The following is a 24,383-nucleotide window of genomic DNA, read 5'->3' as shown; positions in this document are numbered from 1 at the left end:
AAGGGATGGGGACTCCCTTAACACTCAATTAATAGTTCCATATTTTTCAATATATTTAAAAACACTTTTGACTCAAAAAAAATGATCTCTTTAATATTACTTATGGCTCTAAATTTTAATTTCAACATACAAACCATATTAAAGAAAATATTGAGATTTTTTTATTAATCTATAAGGTCATTGTTAAGTGCTAAATTAAAACTTAAAAATATTATTAGATCAATTAAACATTTAATTAGTTGGGAAAAGATAAATAGGTACCAAAAGCCAAAAGCCAAAAGCTTTTTATTTTTATTTTTTTGAACTTTTGAGTTTACGTCTAAAAGTTTGAAAAGCATTTCTAATTTCAAACTCATTGTGTTCTTTGCTTATGATGCTAAATATACTTCTGGAGGTTAATTTGAAACACAATGGAAAATTGGGACGTATTCTAAATGAGTCAAACATTTAAATTAACCGACTCAAGTAATGATTTTAACTTTGACACAGTTGAATAAAGAGAAGTTTTCTGAATTAAAAGTGATATAGAAATGTGATCTGATTAAATAAATTTTACATCCCAAAGTCATACAACTGTATGTTATTTTTTCCCCGTCCAATGAATGTATCATGCAGACAATAGTGTTGGGTATTGTTAGGAGCCTTGGGAACATAGCAAGTCGTCAATTAAAGCAGACTGGTGGTACAAATGGTTAAGTTCTGTTATCTCAGTACTCTTTTAACTGCTGCTTTGTCTTTGCTCTTCAGCTTGTGAATCTTTCAGTGGCTTTTATGATCTGGGTATTGATTTGATTGTACAGTAATGTTGTTGCTAAAATCTTGGGTGGTCTTATTTTTGTGTTTTAACGAGTCATTTTTGGTTTGTTTCAACAGGCTGAGAGCAGTGCCCACCTTGTGTTTGAGGGAATTTCTCCTTGCATTTGGTATAGGGATTTGTGCTTGGTGTATTGAGTAACCCAAATAGCAATGGTCAGGTTTGTTTTCACTATGTTGAAAGTAATTTATCTGTGATCAGTAATTTTACTTTGCCTGAAAATGATAATGGAAAAGAAAGGAATTTTAGTAGGGTAATGTAAAATCTTTATGGACCCGTGTTTCCCTGAATCATCGCGGATCTTCGTTGGACAAAGAGGGGACAATCTAACTTCTTGGTGGGCCAATAGCTAGTGATCGTTTGTTGTTATATTTGGTTCTATGTGATTCCTGTTTAGATAGTCCACTAGTATTGATGATAGGAAGAGAGAGGGAAACTGAACTTGCTGAGGAGAAAAACAGCAGCAAGTACAATTTGATAAGCGATCCGGGATATTGATGTTCGAAGTTGGAATAGAAATTAAAACCAAATTAATATGTGATTGTAAAACTCTGCCAATGCAGTGATTATGTAATGTGATAATCTAGTTTATGGTCTAAGATGAAGAATCACATGTTTTGGCTGAAGTTCGAGAGTCTTGGCAGCATCCTGTTTTTTTAATTTTATCTATCTAAAAGTTATAAATTGCATTTATGCTCAAATATCATCGTACCGGATTGAAACTTTTCTTCATTTGCAGTCTATTACTGTTCATTTACCTTCTTTTTCCTTTTACTCATAGAAAAAGCATCTTTTCTTCTTTCAACTCAGACTGTAATTGATCGGTGATGTAGTTTACAAAGATCTCTACCCGATTCATTTCTCGAGTCATTTCAAAATTATCACCTGAAGTAGATTTGAAGGATCTACGCACATGGTCCCCATGTTTAAACATGAAATGAAAGGTGAGAGGGGAAGGTTTGTCATAATCGTTGCCTTTCCCATCTCTATCCACTGCATTGATTTGATCTACTTGCACCCAAAATTACTTTTAGCATTGTGAGACAGGCAGGGCCATGTAAGCACCATTTACTTAACTTTTATTTGCTAGTATCCCCTTTGGAGTAGACCTTTCGGACTGAAGGAAGTTAACATTCTTCTTGAGACACTAATCATAATGTCCTAAATTGCGATTTTGCGAGAGAAAATTGTCTTTTCTAAGAAATTGATGTACTTATTTTTGGTATATGGATTGCACAGCTTTGAAAAATGTACAGCAAAAAGGAAACCATTTACCAGTGTGCATGATTTAATGGTTTTGTATCCAAGTTATTGAGAGTTTATAGTCTCTTTTTAGGAACTTTGACCTTTCTGATCAGCATCTTAATATTCATAAGTACATCGAACAGGTTTACATATTTCTTGGACTGTATAGTGTGGCACTGTTTATATTTTGTCTTTTATGTTCAGGGAGCTTAATTACCTGCTGTCGTCTCAGTGCTTCTTTACTGGCATCTAGAGCAAGGAGAACTGTTGCAAATGTACTCTAGCCAGGAGCTTTCGGGATCATCTATGCTCAAAATAAATACCAAGCTGGCCAAGTGGTTGAGACATAAGAATTAAAGGTGTCAATCTAGAGTACGGAATCTATCCTTTCAAATACCAAGCATGAATTTGAATCATCTGATGTGTTCCTTAATATCATCATTGATTATGATAATTATGCAGAACTTCCTATGTAAATTTGCTATGGAATCTATCTGTTTGTCTTAACGTTTCAATGTTTTCAGCTTATAATCATGAGCAGTAGAAAGTTCACAATTTCTTTAGATATCAATATCACCGATAATATTATGCATCATTTGAAAAATCAAATCCATAATTTACAGTCCTATTCCTTTGCAGGAACTTGACTACCCATACCCATACCTGGCTACGTCTATTCTCTTTCTCTCAACCATGTAAACAGTTTGATGTTTTTTTCAAGAAAAAAAAATTATTCTGTAAGTCTAAGCTTGACCATAGCTTGACAAGCTCCATTAGAAGCCTATCTTTATTTTGAAGCAAATAGCTCACTGCCTAGAGTAATTTTTGAAGTACCTTCACCTCTGACTGTTGTCAGTTCCATCTCTTTTTCATGGATCCTTTCTAGCTCAACCACAACCATATTCATATTCAGTCTCCATTTTCCAGGAAAACACATGCATTTTAGTGTCAGCTTGATCAAATCCCTAATGCCATCCATAGTAAAGGTTCCACCTAGTCTGTAGTCCACAAGTTCATTGGAACTCAGCCGTGATTGTACCTTCAATGAGTTGGTGAAAACAATTGAACATAATTGAGATGAATAATTCTTAAAGAGTGGGAAAAGCAAAAACAAATCAGTAGGATAGAGTTTGAAATATTCTTCAGTTATTACTTAACAGATGATAAACACTAATCTATCATTTGTAGTACTAGAAAACAGTTTCCTCAAATTCATAACTTGGAAAATTGAAAATTAATTTAAACCTTTCTCTTTAGATTCATAAGCCTTGTTCTTAGCAGAAACTTATAATGTATATAATAGTTTAGTGATTCTCCTAGTAAACCGAGGTACTAGTCTGCGTACCAATTGAATTAAGCTCTCATTGGATCTTAGGTAATCGATATGCATGGCCTCCTCCTGTCCAGTTATGAGCTCCAAAAGAAACACCCCAAAGCTGTATACATCACTCATTTCAGTGAAGCTCCCCAATGCATCCGCCCTGACATCGATGCATGGGATCAAGTAAGTATAGGGGAAGGTTTTTCTTTCCACAACAGTAACACAAATTGCTTAAAGAAGAACTCAATTTACTCTGGATCTCGGAAAACACTGATGCTAGAACTGTGAGATGGACCTGCTTCTTCTATCCTTTCAAGTAACATTGCTATCCCTGCATCTGCAACCTTAGCAGTGAAGTTCTCATCAACCAAGACATTGGCTGTTTTGAAGTTCTTATGCATTAATGGGGGTTGCAGGCTATGCAAATGGCATAAACCTGCAATGAAAAAACATGATTTCTTCAGCTTGAAACTAGTAATAATTTTAATATTCCTTCACTATTTTGACCCTCACATTTACCTCTAGCGGCCCCCAGAGCTATTGATAACCTCTGCTTGAACTCTAGTCTAGTTGGAGCCTCTCGTCCGGTATCTGCCAAAACCCGGATGAATGTAATGTCTTGCTTCGATGATCATGAAAAATCTATGCTGTTAATGAGTCATACCATATAGATGATTGCAGATGCTTCCATTAGGTATACATTCATATATCAACATTTGAGATCCACTTTCTTGACAGTAGCCTAGAAGAGTAACCAAATTCCGATGTCGAATCTCTGACAGATACTTTACCTGTTCAAAACTCTAATATGTCAATTTCTATATGAATTGGCTCAGATTGGAGCCATTAGAGACATAATGTTGAGATTCTTTATTGTACAGTCAGATGTTTCAAGTGGGAAAAAGGTAAAAGAAGCATTGACAGTCAAAATTATCTTCAGGAAGTGTCTGCAAGTAACATATTCATAAATACCAACCAACTTACATTATTACCTGGAAAATGACTTTTTGGAGCTAATTGTTGACATAAAGAATCAATTGAAAAAGTTAAAGCATTTCATGGGGGTGAGGGATTTCCAAGTTGTAATGCACTTGACATAGATATCTATCAGATATGAGCTATATAAGTTAGAAGAACTGGTTATACCCCTGCAATGAACTCCTCTCGAGGAGCCCCTGGATGTCTTTTGATAGCCACAACAATGCCATGAAGCCAACCTTTATAGACTGGACCGAAACTTCCAAATCCAATAAGATTACCATCTGAGAAATGCTTGGTAGCTTGGTCCAACTCTTCTAGTCTGAATTGCCTTGCTCCTTGAGGTTCAAATAAAGACTGGCTAGCTGATGAACTGGGCCCAGCTCCTTTATTCCACTCCACTGCAGTGTTGGAGCCGTAGTTAGTAAAAATATCAAGCATTAAACACTATGGTTTCTGCAAGTTTGTTGCAGTGAACCCTTACTTAATGCAGAAGGATCTGAGGAGCCAGTCTCTGAACTTCTTTTTGAAAAGTTTTTACATGATTTGTAAAACCAAATGAATCCCATGATTACAATGACGAATACAAGAGCCCCCGCAGCTACAATAATTATCACTGCAATCTTTGACATCTTCCTCACTTATCATTGAATCTGTGATACTGAAGAACCATAAAATTATCAGTTGAATCTGTGATATTTAAGAACAATAGAATTGTGAAATTGAAGAGTTTCAGAATTAAGAATTCAACATTCATTACCTGCTGCAGGAACCAGAGACCAAGTGGTCCTTATGACTGAACTTCCTTTATTGATGTAGGCAATTGAGCAATGGCGATAGTACATACGGTAGCGACAAGCATTCAGAAAGCAAATTGGATGATCTTAAGTAACAAAACTTGGGAAACTAATGTTTGGTGAGATTCAATGCTGCTGAAATTTGAATGAGAGATCATTAGACAACTCATTTGCTTTCAAAGTACCCACATTTGATTTCAATGTTAAGCAGCTCATCAAAGTGACAATGGAAAAGGCATGTCACTGAAGATCATCCTGTCCTTAACAACCCTTTTTTTTTTGCCTAAACCTATTTGGTTTTGTGGGAGTGGAGGATGATCCACAAAAACAAATATAAAAATCTCAAAACCAGAAGTTATTGCCCTATAGACTTACTGCTGATGGGATTATTGTTGGTATATATTTGGCATTGATTCTCATAACACTGAAAACTCTGCAACTCAAACAAAAAGCTGAAACAAGAGGTTTAATCTATGGCAAGAACTTGCTGTCAACCAAAAGAGACGGTGGACATCAATGGACCCCAGAAGTAAAAATGTAAGCATATATGGGAACTGTTAATATGCAAACTGTAAATATTTTGATTTTACAGAGTGGATGTTTACAGATAAGAAAGTGACTTTATTAGACAGGTACTGGAAGACATAATTATTGAAGGGGGATAAAAAAAAAAGGTTAGTTATCACTTATATCATATCAGTGTATCAAATACAAGTCTCTTCAGTGATTTAACTATTTAAACTTTCTTTTTTGCCTTTTTTTCTATCTGATCTGGAAAGGACAAGAGGGGGATACCTATTTTAGTAGAGAGAGATTGAAGAGTCTTCCATTGATGGGGTCATTGACAGCTGCACAAACAAGACATTGCCCCAGCAAAAAAGTATAACTGGCCTGGCTCCTCAGTTTCCATGCCTGGATATTCTCTTTGATTTTTATTTCTTGAAATGCTGCATATTTATATTAACAGCTCTGGCAAAACCAGTTATGTTGATTATCTCCTTTTATACTTGCCTGCTTTTGTATGTATTTATTGCTTTTGCATATTGTTGAGCTGTGATCAATGGTGGGGATGCGTTTTGAGCTGTATATATATGTTTTTTTCTCTCTTATTTATTTATTTTGTTCTTTTTCATGGATTTGTTGTGTTTTGTATTGGGTTTGAAGGCCTATGGAGATTGGTTGAATGAAATTGTCTGTTTTCTGCAGGTTTTTGGTATGCTGAGTACAAATAGGCCAATGTCAGATAATAGACTGTGGACAAGAGTTCTTTTTTGTTAGCCATTGCTATAGATTTCTCACTACAAAGATATTGTTTCAATATGTTGTCTCAGGCATTGGCCTTTAGCAAGCTTTTTGATACAAGTGTGAACGTCTCAGGCATTGGCCTTTATGCAATGGTTCTTATCCTATGTTACTCGGATTCTTAGTGTGAACGTCTTATCCGTTCCCAAAATGGTAACGTTCGTTCATCGTTGTCCGAGATTTTTCTTACCATATGAGGAGGAGGGACGTTACAAAAATGAAGGATCCGAGCAATATGGACCAATTTGGATCCGAACAGGTTCCTTTTAAAACTACTTCGTTAATCTGGACCTGTTTATCAGGTTTTCTGTCTAAATGTCGGTTCTGGTTTAACAGAGGGAGAGATTTGCATGATGATTACATGTGAGCCATGGATTGGCAATAAGATCTGCTACAAGGGACCATTTTAGGTATGGTTCTTTAATATATAATTATATGATGAAATAAGTCAGTACCTGGTAAGACAATTATACTTTTGTGGTCCTTAAAATGTCATGGTAAACAGTTTTAAGACTCAACTGTTCTTGGGTTGCTTTGATTCAGATTTATTTTCTTCTATAAAACAAGTCTCAGTCTGCAAATAAAAGAACAGATTGCATATGGGTAGAAGTACAATCTAGATTATTGTATTAAGAATTAGATTGTATTTTGTCATTTTTACTAAAAAATTGACAAATTAACCTTATCCGTTAGATCAAAGAATCTCTAAATCTATTGAATATCACTTTTTTTTTTGAATAATTTATTGACAACAATGTCTATACTAATCGAGCTAAAACTCAATCGGCGAATATCACATTTTAAAAGTGAATGTATGGAACAAGTAAAATCTAAATACAAATTAAATAAAAAAAAATTGTATTTGAACTCTTCAATCCTATAAATTCTAACTTTTAAACTATGATAAAGAACCCATATAATTTATCTCTTCATTTCTTTTTTTGTTTACAGATTGAACAAAATTTTCTCAATCCAAACAGAAAGAAAAGGAAACACCCAGTAAACAAGAAAATGACAAATGTAAAAGTAATCATGTCAGAAAAAAAGTTGTGGGGGAGTTTCAGAACTTTTCAGACAAAAGTTGTTAATTTGTAACCTTAAACATAAATCATTACAAACGAAAAACAAATCATGTTGGTATTAAAAAGCTTCATGTCTTATGTTTTGCAAGATTTCTTTTCCCGTTCATAAATGGAAAAAAGGAAGAAAAATATCTTCTGCTATTAAATTGAAAAGAAAAGAAAAACCCAACCAAAGTCCAAAATAGAAATTTGCTTCATGAATTGGGAATGGAAAATGTAACATTTTTGTCCATAATTGATCAATTATCTTAAAAAGGATAAATTGATAAAAATCAGTTCATTTTCAATAGATTTCTTATTATATAACATTAAAAATTAACAAACACAATTGTTAGCCACTGGGCTAGCTACTACCTGCCTTTATCTCTTGCCCATCAACCATTTTTTTCTTTCTTCTCATCCACTCAATGAGTCTTTATCTCTTTTCAGTTTGCAGGTCTATTTTGTGGGTATCTTTATTGTCTTCACAAATTGTGATGGACAGATAATGGTGACTATCATCGTTGAAACAACACCGACCATCGACAGTTTCTTTTAGAAAGTGGGCAGCTCTTCGTTGACTTCTTAATTTGTTTTTATTTTAAAATTTTCAGAATAATAAATGATTTCATGAGTCGGTTTAAACTCGTGTTGTTTTAAGTTTTATATATTTTTGTTTGTTTTTCCATTGCTTAATAAGTTTCACTTTTAGAATTTTTTGTCTATTCTTGTAGTACGCTTTTTAGTCTTGTTTTGCTTTTGCGAGTAATTTTAGGGTTGGTTTTGTCGCCATCCCCTCTAGTTTGGTGGATACTCGCCCGTTGTTTTGGACCATCTGGGGCTGATTTTCTTATTGTATTAAGTGCTTGCAATCATTCCTAATATGTTGTGCTTGAGTTGTAACAGAAGCCAATTGCCAATGTGCCATAATGTTCTATTGATGCTGAAGTTGAGGCTTTTGTTGTGTTGATAGAGCTTGTCCTTTAGCGCGTACAACGAATATTTGTTATTTCTCCCAATTGTATGGTCTCATTCCTTGAATAAATTAAAGAACTTTTCTTAAATAAAAAGAAGTTAACAAACACAATTTAATGGATAATAAAATATTGGATGAAAAAAATATGTATTAAAATGAAATGTGAGATATGATGGGAGTCATAGTCCTAAAATCTTGAATTAATTAAAAACCAAATATTATACTTAAATATCGAGAAATAGAAAGAAAGAGGGTTTGTTCTATTGTTGAATGAAGACAAGTGGAAGTTATATTTCAAGGTCCAAAAGTTCATAAATGTTTTGTATCATGTAAAAGGCTTTTTATGCAGCTACCATTTTTAAGGTATATGCTGATATATGTTTTGTGTAATTTCTTTTCATATTTAAAAATTATATTTATATTTATATTCCAACGTAAATATATATTAAATATTAAATATGCATATTTAAAAAAAATTAAAAATATGAATAAGATACTTAATACTTCTTTTATCCTCCCATAGTCAAGTGGTGAAGTCAAAAAAAATTTTAGAAGCCAAAATTAAATTAAAATTTCATTATTTTAATAATCTATATCTTTATAAATTTTAAAAGATTAAATCAAATTTTTATTAATTTTAAAATGATCAAAATATAACTTTACTTTTATTAATTTAAAATTTTAAAAAATATAAATAAAAAAATTTTTATTTTAGAGAAGACGGGAACGGTGGAAACCCCTAACTACCCCTCTACCTTTAGGCTATTGAAATGATATTATATATACATATATATTCAATTGTCTGCATAAAAATCAAGGGGACTGAGATTTGGCTTTAAAGGGTGTAGCTTTCAATCCACCTAAGCTTGAAAAGAATCTTAACCCATCCCTTTCTTTTATTTATTTAAATATTTGATTGCTGCGATTCACATCATTTAATCTCAAACATATACATATTTTACCGAACAAAAATTCTATTTATTTAATAAATAGTTGTTTTTTTAATTAATTAAAATTTCAAATTTTTATTTTAAAATTTTACTTTTATTTATTTATTTATTTATTTATTTTGTATGAAGTAATAAAATAATTACTACACTATTATTCAAACCCTAAGTTTATCTACCATACAACATTTATTGTAAAATATTAAGTATTTATATATTATATATAGTTTTTATATATTTTTATTTTTTTCTGAATAAGGGATATCATTGCATTACTGTACCCTTGTTCCTGAGAAGTAACGATGGAGTGCAACAAACCCCTAGGAAGTACATAATTGCGTCGACACACACTCATGCAAGGACAGCCTTTGGCCAGATTGATTTTTCTAACGCTTGTATTGGAGTGTTCTCTCTTTACCATTCCATACTACACCCACTTTGGAGTGTCTTTATACTATATATATACATATATAAGCAGTTGTAATAAGTAGATTCATTCAAGATTTAAGGAATGATAGCAGTCATCCATTACTAATGCTACCTAATCCATTCATTAAAGAATTGAAGCTACAACCTTCTGTCAAATTTATCCAACTCATTCATTGATAATTCACATGATTCAAGATTTAAGCATCGAATGTAACAAAAATTTTTGAACAATTTTCATTAACTGTAATTAAACCTTGCATGCTTCGTTATCGAAAGAAAAAATTGAAATGTGGGTGCATTTCCAAGCTCCATGTGCATTCCCCTAAACTTAAAGTTTGCATTGTCCCCAATGCACTAACATGAAAATGTAATGACAATGTATACTTATCAAAATAAAACTTACAGCTACATTTAATGCATGAATACTATAGGTAGGAGAGGCTACCTGGAGTGGTCCAATGTAAACCACTATTGCCAATGAATTGCATTGCTCATCACTGGTTACCTTAGCAACTTTCGCCGGTCTCACCCCGCTCCAAAGTATCAATAGTTGCACCCACAGACTCGGATGCGGTGACAATGTTCACAACAGAATCTTCTTCTTCTTTTTCTTTCTCATTTTTAGCAACTTCTTTTTCTTCAGCAACAACTTCCTCTCTTGCAGTAGCAACTTCCTTCTTAACAACAGTGTCTTTTGATCAGCAAAAATACCATCCTCGAACAAGCTATCAATCTTTTGCAGGCATTATTCAAAGTCTCTGGATTCCTCTTCTTTCTCATTACCAGAGACCTACACAATGGGTGGGGATGCCACTGATCTGTCTTGGTCTTCTAAGTCATTATCCGTGGAAGAGAGATCATAATTCTGAATGATTGGTGGAAACACTGGGAATTCTGGTAGTGGGGATGGGCTCAGTTGGCCTAATGTGGCTACAATAGAACTGTTCCAGGATTTGGTATAAGCATAAAACAAATTCTGGGATTTCTCTATCTCCTCTACTGTAACGATAAGCCTGATCTGCCTATTGTTGATGGAATTGACCATTTTTCTACATCCTTTTGTTTGCGCCATAATGATGTCTTTACATTCAAGTTTGTTCTTTTGCTGTCGGCTTTGGTTTTGCCATTCCCTGTCTTGCTGGTTTCTGGCTCCTTCAGTATCGGCATGTCCTTGCCACAAGTCATTCTTTCTATAGAGGCTTCATTGATCGAGCCTTTATTTTCCAAGACTTCCTCACTAGCATGGGGTACGATTCCTCTTTGCTAGCACAATAACATCACAAATGATGGGAAAACCAATATTCCAGTTTGCCTTGCGGCGCAGTCAGTAATTTCCTAGTGAAGTATTGTGTCTACATCAATCTTTCTGCCTTTGACGATGGAATGTATTAGACACATTCTATCGAGGGTGACTGTGGTGCTGTGAGTAGAAGGCTTTAGCTTGTAGTTAACAAAATAAAACCAAATTTTGCCTTACAACATCAAGAAGCAACGGTGCATCGTATAATTCCTTTTATAGGAACCTGTCCACAACGCTCCTTCGACACATAAGTCTTTCACCAATAGGTCTCATTTTTCATCTGTGATGTCTTCAATAAACTTGGAGTGTTCGTCTACATCCACCTTGGTGTTGTACAGCTCATTGATTTTTTTAGCGTCCTATGGTATTAAGCCTTCTCGAACAAAAATGAACTCTAACTCATGATCGTAAAGGTTAGCATAAAACTAATGCACCAGTGAAGGAGAATAGCTTCCAAGATGGGTGTAAAAAGTTTCCCACTTCAACTTCGAGATGGTTTTATATACTTGCTTACCTAAGTCTTGTTGTGGTGAAAGGAAAATGCCCTGTTTGGGATGGAATTTTCGTTACAACATGTTGTCTTGAAATCGTTTCTTTGCCGCTTTATTCAAAAAGATTATTGGCTCCTTTGTCTGCACTAGTCTGGGGGATTTTGACTCACGAATTACGGTAATAGAGGACGCATGTTCTCTAGCAGATTTGGTGGCTTTCTTGATCGAGCCTCTTGTTTTTGCCATCTTTTGTTGAGGGAAAACGATTTAAAGTTAAAAAGATATGATCTTGAGAAGAGAAAAGAAATAAAAATGGTTGTTTGAATGCGTTATAATCGGTACAGTGAGGAAGGATTTATAGTAAGTGAAAGAGGAAGATGGAGAGGCGTGTTGTTTTGTGGAGAGATATATAAGGCTGGCGGAAATAGTTGTGTCCAATAGAAATTGTGCTCACTCAGAAGGATCAAACGACTGAGTGATTTTTGATCCAACAGTGGAATCTGAGTTTTCCTGAATTCTGATAAGTTATAAATGGTAGTACAGAATTTCGGAACGCGTTGACAATAAGATTTCAATGCGTCAACAATAGTATCTAATTATTCTGCAAAAAGGAAAGAAAACAAACTTTAACAAAATATAAATAAAATAAACTAAAATTATGGAGTAATAATTAAAAATTAAAACTTTTTGACCAATTTAATGGTCTCTGCTTGCTTTTGATCACTGTTGCCAAAATAGGGTTTCAACTTCTATCCATTTACTTTGAATTGGTGTCTATCACGTAAATCTCAAATTGTGATTGCACCATGAGGAAATACAAGTGACAACTTCCAAAGGTCCAGACCAACGTGAACGCAGTTTACTTGGGTGCAATTTAAGTCAAGAATTGAATAATAAAACCTTTTGACCCGCGATAAATTATCGCTGTAAAATAATCATGTCATGCCATCGTTTGGTCTTTTCCTTGTAAATTGTAGCATTTTTATAAGCATTTCTCCTAATCTCCTCTAGTTTAGTGATATCCAACAATATTTTCTTTCCAGCCACTTCATAGTCCATATTCACTTGCTTAATTGCCCACATTGCTCTGTGTTCTAGTTCAACTGGCAAATGACATGCTTTCCCAAAAACCAATTGATACAGTGACACACCTAATGGAGTTTTGGATGCTATCTGCAATGCCCATAAAGCGTTATCCAATTGACAAGACTAATCTTTCCTTGAAGGGTTTATAACCTTTTCAAGAAGGTGATTCGATACTTCAGCTTGTCTATTGGTTTGCGGATGATAAGCAGCAGCCATTCTATGATTAATTTCATATCTCTTTAGTGCGGTTGCCACTTGGTTGTAATGAAAGTGTGTACGCTGATCACCAATCAATGCCTTTGGTGTGCCAAAGCGATTGAGTATATGCTTGTGAAAAAATTTTAGCACTATCCTTGCATCATCCTTTGGAACTGTAACAGCTTCAACCCACTTCGAGGTGTAGTCAACAGCTACTAATATATAAATATTTTTAAATAAACTCGAAAACGGTCCCATAAAATCCATACCCCAAAACCAAATAATTTAACCTTCATAATTGGCCTTTGCAACATTTCATTACATCGGGATATAGAACCGATGCGCTGACACCTATGGCAATGATTCACAAAATTGTGGGTGTCTTTGAATAATTTCGGCCAGTAGAATCTTGATTGGAGAACTGTAGCAGCAATTCTCATACCATCGAAATGACCTCCATAAGGGGCATCATGACAATGCTTCAAGATTGAATGCATCTCTTCTTCTGGAACACAACGTCAAATGATGTTGTCATTGCATACCTTCAATAAATACGGCTCGTTCCGATGATACTTCACTACATCACAAAGAAATCTTTTTTTTATGGCTTGTGACACCCAATGGGTGTTTTCCACACACTAGATAATTAACAAAATCCGCATACCAAGGAGTTGCACCTACAGAAAATAAACTCTCATCTGGGAATGCGTCGACAATTTGAATTATGTTTCCGTCTTCGGTGCCAACTTCCAATCAGGACAGATGGTCTACAACTTGATTCTTTGAACCCTTTCGGTCTTTTATCTCGATGTCAAATTCTTGTAACAATAATATCTAGTATATTAGTCATGGTTTGGCATCCTTTTTCGCAAAAAGATATCTCAATGCTGAGTGATCAGTGAATACGGTAACCTTTACGCTGACAAGATAGGAATGAAACTAGTCGAAAGAAAAGACTACAACCAACAATTCTTTCTCTGTGGTAGTATAATTGAATTAAGTCTTTGTAAGAGTTTTGCTAGCATAATATATGGCATGAAATATTTTTCCTTTTCTTTTTCCTAGAACTACACCTACAATAAAGTCGCTAGCATCATACATAACTTCAAAAGGTTGAGACCAATCTGGTGCAATGACAATGGGTGCATTCACTAGTTGCTTTTTTAACTGAATAAAGGCATCCATACATGCATCATCAAAGAAAAATTTTTGATTCTGTTCTAGCAATGAGCATAAGGGTTTTGCAATTTTTGAAAAATCTCTAATAAGCCTTCGGTAAAACCCCACACAGCAAGCCGATCCAGCATTTGGTCAATGAAAGGAAGTGGGAAGTGATCTTTTTTTGTGGCCACATTCAATTTGTGATAATCCATACAAACTTGCCATCCTATGGGAATGCGTGTAAGAATTAATTCGTCCTTATTATTGCGAACCACAGTGACGCCACTCTTTTTAGGCACGTATCATGCTGGACTTACCCAATTGCTATAAGAAATCAGGTAAATAATTCCAACATCAAGCCATTTTATGATTTCCATTTTGAAAGCTTCCTTCATCTTCTCGTTTAATCTTCTTATCTATTGAATCGATTTCTTACGTTCATCTTCCAACTTGATCTTGTGCATGCAAAAAGAAGGACTAATACTGTGAATATCAACAATCCTCTAAGCGGTAGCTCGTTTATGTTGCTTGAGAATATGAACCAATTTCTCTTCTTGAGTTACATCCAATGTTGCAGAGGCAATAACTTTGAGAGTATTGTGATCACCTAGAAAGACATCTAAGATGAGGAGGTAGTGGTTTCAATTCCAGAGTAGGAGCTTCTTCAATAGATGGTTTGAAAATTAGGGTTATTCTGTTGGTTAGGTCTAAGGATTCAATCTGCCATCCATGCTTGAGCTTAAGATTATTAGCTTCAACCATGTTGTCAGAATCATCTAAAGATTAAGCATCAGATGTCACTGCAAACTCTTCAGAAAGTATTGTGCTTTGGTCATTGAATTCTTCCTCAATTAGATCATTTTGCACATCGAAAATATGGCATTCTTCTTTTTCATTGCATTGAACAGATTCAAAAACACTGAAGGTGACTTGCTCATCATTAAGTCGCATGGTACCTTTATAAACATCAATAAAAATTTGGCCGGTGGCTAAAAATGGTTGTATCAAGATTATGGAAACCTCATTTTCTGCCTCACAGTCAAGTATGATAAAATCAACCAGAAAAATGAATTTATCTACATGAACTAAGACATCTTTTATTTTCCCTTCAGGTTGAGCCAGGATCGATCAGCTAGTTGTAATGTCACTGTAGTAGATTTCATGTGACCAATTCCTAACTTTCTGAAAGTAGATAGTGGCATTAGGTTAATGCTAGCTCCCAAGTCGCATAAAGTCTTGCCCAAGTAATATTGCCAATTGAACATAGGATGGTAAAGCTCCCATGATCTTTTAATTTAGGGGGCAAATTATTTGTCAAAACAGCACTACAGCCTTTTGTGAGTGCAATAGTTTTAATATTAGTGAGCTTTTTCTTCTTGGACAAGAGGTCTTTCATAAATTTTTCATAACTCAGAATTTGTACCAGAGCATCTACTAAAGGAATGTTGATATGCAGTTGCTTCAGTGTGTCTAGAAACTACTGATACTGCTTGTTATGCTCATTCTTCTTGAACCTTTGTGGGAAATGTAAAGGTAGAGATATATCTATTTGCGCTGACATCTTTGATTGCATCGACAGTTTCAAAGGTTAGAAATTAGGCATATAAGTGACAATTCGTGGAATTTCTTTGTTTGGTTAGTCGAAAAATTCTTCAAATTCAACCTTCTCATCAGTGGTCACTCCATCTGTATCTTAATGTGCTGTAGTAGACTCTATAAACAATTTTTCAGTTTGTTTACCACTCCTAAGAATGATAGCCTTACAATGTTTTTTCCCTCTTGGACTAGGATTTTTTGTGTCACTAGGTAATGAACCTGGTGGTCGAGTATTTAGATTTGAAGCAAGTTGTCCTAATTATGCTTCCAATGCTCGAATGGAAGGTGAGTTCCCTTGTACGATAGCTCCCGTATGAGTAATATGCTCTCGCATTAACACCTCAAGAGTTGCTAATGGGTCAGAAGTTGAAGCTTGAGTGTATAGTTCTTGTCGATGTCTTTGAACATGCTGATTCGGTATTGAAGAGTGTTGTGGCTACATCAAGTTTTGGTGTGGATGTGTCTGGCCTTGTTGTGGATGTATCTAGGTGTGTTGATTGTAGTTCTGATGTTGTTGATTGTAATTCCCTTGTCTGGGATTATAATTTCCCTAAGTAGATGTATTCCTATATCTAAATGTCGTAGCATTTTGTCCAGTATTCTGAGTTTCCCAAAACGGTTAGTTGCGTGCAGAGTTGTTGCAAGAGTTACCATAAGAATTGTTGTGGATGTTACTAATATAACAAGCATTCTCTGCATGTTGCGAACAATCTTTATAGCTATGGTTGTCATTACAAATCTCACAATAAAAAGTAGGAACATTAACTTGCTGAGCGACTTGTATAGGTGTAATGCCACTAGTCCATTGCATATTTTTAACCATGTTTATGAGAGAAGAAAATTGAGCACTTAAGGCGGTTATTGCATCCAATTCAATAACTCATGGAGTAGTTTTTGCTTGCGTAGCTCTGGAGATAGGGTATTGATAATCATTCTGAGCAATTCTCTCAAGAATTCTCACAACATCATTATAAGTTCAATCTAGCATAGGGCCATTGGCTGATGCGTCGACAAGATTCCTTGTATGTGAATTCAGCCCATTATAAAAAATCTCAATTTGTGTTTTTGGTTGAATGTATTGCATGGGACAACGCCGAAGTAAAGATTTATAATGTTCCCATGTAGTGTTCATCATCTAGCTAATGATAAGCAATAATATCATTTCGAAGACGAGCATTTATAATTGGTGGGTTAAATCAAAAAATAAACTGTGTTGCTAGTGCATCCCAGGAAGTAATTAATCCGGCAGGTAGCCCAAAAAACCAAGTGCAGGCTCTTCTCTATAAAGAATAAGGAAATAATTGCATCTTCAAGGCATCATCATGAATGCCTTGTTGACTAAAGGAAGCACAGATCAACAAAAAGGATTTAAGATGTTCTCTCGCATCTTCGTGTGGCAGTCCAACATATTGTCTATTAGAATTTAGCATTTGAAACATTACTGGCTTAAGTTCGAAATTCCCAGCTTGGATTGTTGGCCTAACAACTCCTGGTTGTAAATCATCCAAGACAGGTACTACAAAATCTTGTATGGTCCTATTTTGTATTTGAGCATCTTGCGGCAATAATGGATTATTAACATTTTACTATTGCATCGGGGGTATGGTTGCATTGTTTCCTAGTAGAGCCATATTTCTTTGTTCTCGAAGTCTACTCCGAATAGTCCTTTCAACTTCTAGATCAAAATCGATAAGAAAATTGGAGTTGTTTTGGGTCATAAAACACCTAAAATGAAGTTGAAGAAATAATAACCGAGAAAAACCAGTTAGTGAATACTAAATTACTAAATATTATATAAGAAAAATAAACTGCAAGAACGCATAAAAACAAAAATAAACATCAAACAAATGCCACCCCGACAATGGTGCCAAAAACTTGGTCAACCGTTTAACGTCACAGTAATAATGTGCAAGCGTCCACTGTCGGTGCAAGTATAGTAGACAGATGTGGGTCTGTCGGATATCGATCCCACAGGGATGTGTGTCTTTTGTCTATTAATGTTGATGCAATAGTTAGATATAAACAAGATAAATTGTGAGGATAGTTGTTGATGCAATAACTTGAAAAAAATAAATTATGATAATGATAAACTAGGATCCCCAACATGAATCTTCAGCAGAATACTAAGTGCTCACAAGGTATAAAAGGATAGGTGATTTTCGAGGCAATAAAATTCAATTTATATCTTACCCACCGTCACTCCTCTATTTAATCTGAGACTTAAACATGCAGATTAACCTCACCTTTCGGTGATGGCAACATGACAATATTAAGAACAAGTGGACTAGATCCCTCTAATCCTCACTCAACTTCCATTGTAATGCTTGTTGGCTTGAACTGTCACTACACTTTCCAGTGTTAGTGACTGCAATAACACTTCCGTGTTAAGAAACATTCAAACCCCAAGATTAAACAATAAAAGCAAGATTAAATAAGATAACATTTAACCAAGAATTCATGTGTACTTCCATACAAATAGAAAATAGAGAATAATCACCAGCATTTAGAAAGAAGTAAGAAAGAATCGAGTGGAGAATACTATTCCTAGACAACTCGACTGAATCTCTTTATTCCCTCTTGTTTCGTACTTAGGTTTCGTCATCAGAAGCTAGTCTACATCAATTTTCATGTTGGCTCACCCGGGAGAGGCTTAAGCTGCCATAGTCATAAGCTTCAAGGTAGGATGAAGAAGATGAAGAAGATGATGATCAAGGAAAAAGAACTTTCTTTTCTTCTCACGTCAACCTTTTATGTCCTCCTCCAACGGTAGAGGTGCCCTTTCCTTAGAATTATTCTATCATTGTACGTACAGGTTGGTTATACCAGACAACAATTTTAGTTTTTATCCAGACAACTGTCAGGTGTGACGACAATTATGAAAGCAATTTGGAATTAACTCATGCAGCGAAATTAATGCAAAAAGATAGAAAAATTAAGGATAAAATAGGCTAGGATTCACTGAGTTATAAAATGTAATTTACTAAACTGAAAATGCTAAAATATATGCTAAGGATAACTAAATGGGAACAATTTAACTAATAAGTAAGGGTGAAAACCTATGTTCTTTCTAGTGCTATAACCAACGTAATTTCTACATTTATATATAAGAAATTAGTCTGAAAAGGGTGTGAGGCTTATCTTTCCTTTATCTCCAACACTGATGCTACTAAGGTATATGTTTATGATATTTGGATGGTCTGGGATTTTCAAACATTTTTCCCGATGAGTTGTCGGGCGGACCACTGAACCATGAGGTTAAGTTCAGTATTGATCTAATACATAGGACAACTTCGGTGTCGATTGCACCCTATCACATGGCACTGAAAGAACTAGCTAAGCTGAAAGCTCAACTGTAAGAGCTTTTTGATCGAGGGTTTATTAGACCAAGTGTGTCTCCGTGGGGAGCACCTGTGCTGTTTTTCAAAAATAAAGACGGTACAATGAGAATGTGTATTGATTATCGTCAGCTGAACAAGTTAACATTAAAAAATAAATATCCGCTCTCGAGAATCGATGATTTATTTGATCAGTTCCGCGAAGATTCTGTATTTTTCAAAATCGACTTCCATTCAAGTTATCATTAATTTAAGGTTAAGGAGGCGGACGTGTTCAAGACTACTTTTAGGATTTGTTACGGACATTACGAGTTTCTGTTTATGCCTTCGGGTTAACTAATACTCCAGTTGCATTTATGAATTTGATGAATCGGGTATTTCAGTCGTATCTAGATCGGTTTGTAGTCGTTTTTTGATGACATCCTGATATACTCCAAAACAAAAGCCGAACATGACGAGCATCTTCGTATCGTACTACAGACTTTCTGTGAAAAGCAGCTTTATGCTAAGTTTAGTAGGTGTGAATTTCAGTTGTCTGAAGTTGCTTTTCTGGGGAATGTTATGACCACTGGTGGAATCTTAGTCGATCCCAAGAAAGTTGAAGCTGTAGTTGAGTGGAAACAACCGAAGAATGTATCTGAACTTTGGAGTTTCCTCGATTTAGCAGGTCATTATCGGAGGTTTGTAGCATCTCCCCTGAGTAAGTTGCTGTGTAAGAATGCACCATTTAAGTGGTCTGAGGAGCATCAGTCGAGCTTTGAGAAGCTTAAGTCTGTCTTTACCCAAGCTCCTACTTTAGTCTAGCTCGAGCCGAGTAAGGAGTTTACGGTTTATAGTGATGCGTCGCATGTCAGTTTAGGATGTGTATTGATACAAGACAGTAAGGTGGTAGCTATGCCTTTTAACAGCTTAAAAAGAATAAGGGGAATTACTTTACTCAGGATCTCGAACTGGCCTCAGTTGTGTTTGCTCTAAAAATCTAGAGACACCATCTGTATGGTGAGAGGTGTATCATCGACACCGACCACAAGAGACTCAAGTATCTGTTAGCTTAGAAGGAGTTGAATCTTCGAAAGCGTAGATGGGTTGAAGTATTTAAAGACTACGACTGCATAATCGAGTATCATCCTGGTAAGGCTAATGTGGTACCCGACATCTTTAGCCGTTGAGCGATGTCTGATTTGTAAACAATGTTCGCTCGATTGAGTCTATTTGATGATGAGAGTTTATTAGCCGAACTGAAAGTTAAGCCCACTTGGGTTAAGCAGATCCGAGCTAAACAGATGGATGATGAGTCCTTATTTCAGCATTTACGTCAGGTTGAGTCTAGTGAAGCTTCTGAATTTATTTTGAACGGGGTTCTGTGTTTTAGAGGTTGGGTTTGTGTACTTAATGATGATTTGAACAGTGACGGGGTTCTGTGTTTTAGAGGTCGGGTTTGTATGCCTAATGACCATAAGTTGCGACAGTCAATCCTGTAGGAAGCGCACAGTAGCCCTTATTCTATGCATCTTGGTGGGAATAAAATGTATCATGATCTTCGAGAACTGTATTAGTGGTTGGGGTTGAACCGGTAAATGACTACTTTCGTTTCTCACTGTTTGACGTGTCAAAAAGTTAAGGCTGAACTTTAATTACCTTCAAGGTTACTTCAACCGATCAAGATTCCCTAGTGGAAGTGGGAGCGTGTAACAATGGACTTCGTTAGTAGATTACCTCTGACGGCCACTAAGAAGGATTTGGTGTGGGTTATTGTTGATCGGTTGACCAAGTCTTCTCTTTTCCTACCAATTAGAACTGATTATTTGTTATAGAGGTTAGCTAAGATGTACGTGTTTGAAATTGTGAGGTTACACGGAGTCCCAATTTCAATTATTTTGGATAGGGATCCATAATAGTTCATTAGGCGTTAGGTACTTGACTAGATTTCAGTACTACGTATCATCTTCAGTTCGACGGACAATCTGAGTGAGTTATTTAGATATTGGAGTATATGCCGCGAAGTTGTGTGATTGACTTCAGGGGCTATTAGGAGGAGCACCTGCCGTTAGCCGAATTTGTATATAACAATAGTTATCAATTTAACATTCAGATGACACCTTATGAGGCCTTGTATGGCCGTAAGTGTCGTACTCCTCTGTGTTGGACTGAGTTAGGTGAACATCGGGTTCTGGGTCCCAAATTGGTGTTTGAAACCGATAATACGGTTAAGTTGATTTAGTATCATTTAAAGGTTACTTTGGATCGACAGAAATCCTATACTAACTTAAAAAGAAAGGATATTGAGTACTATGGGGTGACCAAGTATTTTTGAAAGTCTCATCGTGAAAAAGATCCTCCGGTTTGGACGTAAAGGAAAGTTAAGTCTAAGATTCGTTGGACCTTATCGCATTCTAAAACAGGTGAGACCTGTTGCTTATCAGCTAGAGTTTCCACCTAAACTTGATTAGATCCATGACGTGTTTCATGTCTCGATGTTGCGAAAATATCGATCTGACCCTTCCTACATAATACTGGTAGAGCAAATAGAGGTGATAGTGGATTTAACTTTCGAGAAAGAACTGGTTCAGATTTTGGAGCGAAACGTTAAAGTTTTGCAAAGGAAGATTGTACCTTTAGTAAAGCTTCTGTGGTAGAATCACGATGCTAAGGAAGCCACCTAGGAACCTGAAGATTTGATACTTCAGCAATATCCGTATCTGTTTGAATTAGGTATAAATTTTGAGGCCAAAATTTTCTTTAGTGGGAGAGAGTTGTAACGCCTCAAAAATTGGAGTTTTGATGTTAAGTTGTGTTGATGGATTGCGTTTGTTTCTGTGGTTGTGTATTCTGTTTACTTGTGATCTGAGGTTTGATTCACGTTAATTTTGGAAATTTTAATTTCTTTATTGGAACCTTAGCCTAGGTTCTTTTCTTAAGTTTAATTCTGAGCCTTTTGTGTCAAGAACGAGCCTGTTGGTTCACTGGTTAAGCATCTGCCTATTCTCTGGTCCCGTGTTAAAATCTTCGCGTAAGCAAAGCAGGAATATGGTTTTTGTTATTTTGCGGGATTAGTTAGTTGGCTTTTGAAATAATATTTTTAATTTTTTTATGTGAACGTAACTTTGTATTGTCTCCTTTTCTTTATTTTTCTTCTTCTCAATTTCGTCACTCAATTCTCAAATTTTGCCTGTTAGATTTTGCTGCTGCAGTCGTAAGAGTTTTGTTTCTGTTTTTCTTCCATTGGAAGTCAAATTAGTAAGTTTCAATGTTAAATTCTGCTAACATTTGTTGTCGTTTGTTTTCGGTCAAAGTTGGTTTCCTGAGTACACAACTCAATTTCTCAGTCTAAATGATCAATTGATGTTCGTTAGGAGAAGGTTTCAAGGAAAATTGCTCCTTAGATGCCTTAGGTTTGTGAATTTGCTGTATCGAGAAAAGGTAATGGTTGTTTTGAGTTGGGGTTTGCATCGAGATTTTAAATTTTTTGGTTGATTGTTTAATTGGTGTTGGAAGTTTGATTAAGTTGTGTAACTAGACCATTGTTCGAAGTTTTTTAGGTTTTGGAGTGTCTCTGTTGCTTCTACGCTCAATCTTCATCAGATGGGTACATGTGTGCTAGCCGTGTGAGCTGCTCGACCATGTGGGAGGCCTTGTGGCAGGCTGTGTACCTCTCTGACTTCGAATATTTGGACACACGGGCAAACACACGGGCGTAGAAGAGGCTGTTGTGGGTAATGAGATGTAGGGGCCACACAAGTGAGACACACGGGCATGTGTCCAGGCCGTGTAACTCACTGAGTTCATACTAGAGTCACACGGGTGAGAAACACGAGCATGTGTTCGAGCCGTGTAACTCACTGAGTTCATGTTAGAGTCACACGAGTGAGACATATGGACTTGTGTCCAGGTCGTATGACTCACTAAGTTTATATTTGAGACACACGGGCAAGGCACACGGCGTGTGCCAGGTCGTGTGGGCGTGTGCTTGAATTTTGAATCCCTGTTAGTGTGGTAATTGACGTGCAAGGCAGGGTAAGTTGTTGTATGAATTGAACTGAGTTGTCTGGATTTATTTATCATGAATGTTATTTGATCCTAGACATTGAAATGAGATAGATATTAGTGATATCGGTATTTTCTTATATTAAAATGTGTAATTGTTTTTGCAACTGTGTTATATATATGTGACTGATGACTGTTCCGAAATTGCTTGTGGGGAGGTTATGAAGTGAAGGAAGTGTTCTGCATTAGATCGGTGGTCAAACCACCCATATATTATATTAATCTAGCAATGAGACTGTAAACACTACAACGTGTCATACCGACACTATGAGGTGTATAGGGATGGACGGGTATTATATACCTATTGGTGTGTAAGGGGGATGGAAGATGGAAATGGTGTAGCAGTTGGATTAGGGAATTTACATTTCTATCTGTATCAACTTGATATCTGTATCTGCTAAAGTGTTTGTGTTTTATGTGCGTTTATAACTAATCTGCTATATTTTTGGACTATCTTGTGTCTGAATCTATTTTAGGTCATCACTTGAATGATGATACCGAATTGTATTTGGACACTCGATATTATTCAAGTACTTATACATAGAATAGTTCAATTATGTTTCATTCTATGCTGCAACGCTCTAACTATTCATATGAATATTAAGGAAGTCACAGGACTAAATGGTCGGCGGACGGGGGACTCGGTCATCTACAGGACTTACTATAATTATATGTGTGTGAACCTATAACTTTGAATTCGTATTTTAAAAATTTTAAGATTTGACTATATTTTGGATATTGAATGTTTTGTAACCTAACTATAGTGAAGGTTTTGATTTAAGTATGATTGTGATTTGGTGAGGCATTGTGGCATTCTAAACTTAGTCTTTTCATTAGGCTGGATTTAGGTTGTTACATTTAATGGTACCGATACTAATTATCTTACAACACCACCTTCAACTGAACTATATGCAGAGAACCAATCCTTGTTGGGACATAATGGCAAGAACACCCCGAATCCAGGATCTGCTTAAACGAAACATAGACCTTTCGGTCGTAGACACTAGCAACCAATCATCACCCTTGTCCTCGGCCACACTAGCATCGACTACTGCTTTCTCTTTGCACTCAGAAGCCCACCTGTTCTTATTTTGTAGCTTATAACACTCTGCCTTAATGTGACCTTACTTTTTGTAGTAGTCCCATGTCTTATCACGATTCCTCAACTTCGATCCAATCCTACTTCTCATAACCAAAATTGAGGCTTGCTAATCTGACCTGTTATTCAAACCTAACTCATTATTGAGTTTTTCTTTGCTTAACTTGTTTCTTTCACATCCTCGAATGAGAGTTTATCTCTAT

General features: G+C 35.7%; 2 protein-coding genes and 1 long non-coding RNA gene across 12 annotated transcripts; 2 read left to right on the top strand and 1 right to left on the bottom strand.

Annotated features, from left to right (window-relative positions):
* The first annotated feature begins 265 nt into the window (after positions 1-265).
* LOC107916046 (uncharacterized) lies at positions 266-8,490 on the top strand. Of its 10 annotated transcripts, XR_001689361.2 has the most exons (8): positions 275-691; positions 874-974; positions 2,264-2,431; positions 5,178-5,829; positions 5,935-6,136; positions 6,362-6,716; positions 6,794-6,867; positions 7,969-8,490. It is a non-coding gene; the product is annotated as an uncharacterized lncRNA (long non-coding RNA). The 10 variants fall into 10 exon arrangements; XR_005919467.1 differs by lacking the exon at positions 7,969-8,490 and having other exon boundaries at positions 267-691; positions 5,178-5,692; positions 5,784-5,829; positions 6,362-6,975; XR_005919466.1 differs by lacking the exon at positions 7,969-8,490 and having other exon boundaries at positions 268-691; positions 5,178-5,692; positions 5,788-5,829; positions 6,362-6,975.
* Positions 2,600-6,129, bottom strand: LOC107916045 (probable serine/threonine-protein kinase PBL2). The gene is made up of 9 exons (XM_016845214.2): positions 5,951-6,129; positions 5,119-5,290; positions 4,843-5,019; positions 4,527-4,759; positions 4,045-4,171; positions 3,900-3,971; positions 3,633-3,816; positions 3,405-3,540; positions 2,600-3,098 (listed from the first exon to the last, which is right to left on the bottom strand). The coding sequence occupies exons 3-9, from the start codon at positions 4,988-4,990 to the stop codon at positions 2,847-2,849; spliced, it is 1,152 nt and encodes a 383-aa protein (XP_016700703.2). The 5' UTR covers positions 4,991-5,019; positions 5,119-5,290; positions 5,951-6,129; the 3' UTR covers positions 2,600-2,846.
* Positions 8,491-16,056: 7,566 nt separating the features above from the next.
* Positions 16,057-19,841, top strand: LOC107915605 (uncharacterized mitochondrial protein AtMg00860-like). Its single transcript, XM_016844745.1, has 2 exons — positions 16,057-16,222; positions 19,483-19,841. The coding sequence occupies exons 1-2, from the start codon at positions 16,057-16,059 to the stop codon at positions 19,839-19,841; spliced, it is 525 nt and encodes a 174-aa protein (XP_016700234.1).
* Positions 19,842-24,383: the final 4,542 nt, after the last annotated feature.

This window comes from Gossypium hirsutum, chromosome D10 (genome assembly GCF_007990345.1).
Source record: "Gossypium hirsutum isolate 1008001.06 chromosome D10, Gossypium_hirsutum_v2.1, whole genome shotgun sequence".
NCBI lineage: Eukaryota > Viridiplantae > Streptophyta > Magnoliopsida > Malvales > Malvaceae > Gossypium > Gossypium hirsutum.
This window is presented reverse-complemented; position numbering and strand designations above follow the sequence as displayed.

What these genes read in the sequence shown, in the direction of transcription:
- LOC107916045 (XM_016845214.2), bottom strand. Translation starts at nt 4,990, where the DNA reads ATGTCAAAGATTGCAGTGATAATTATTGTAGCTGCGGGGGCTCTTGTA. An exon ending in CATCTGCAATCATCTATATG is followed by an intron (nt 3,972 to 4,044) that starts GTATGACTCATT and finishes GGGTTTTGGCAG; the next exon opens with ATACCGGACGAGAGGCTCCA. An exon ending in AGCTCTGGGGGCCGCTAGAG is followed by an intron (nt 3,817 to 3,899) that starts GTAAATGTGAGG and finishes TTTTCATTGCAG; the next exon opens with GTTTATGCCATTTGCATAGC.
- LOC107915605 (XM_016844745.1), top strand. Translation starts at nt 16,057, where the DNA reads ATGGGTCAGAAGTTGAAGCTTGAGTGTATAGTTCTTGTCGATGTCTTT. An exon ending in TAGTTCTGATGTTGTTGATT is followed by an intron (nt 16,223 to 19,482) that starts GTAATTCCCTTG and finishes CCAAAACAAAAG; the next exon opens with CCGAACATGACGAGCATCTT.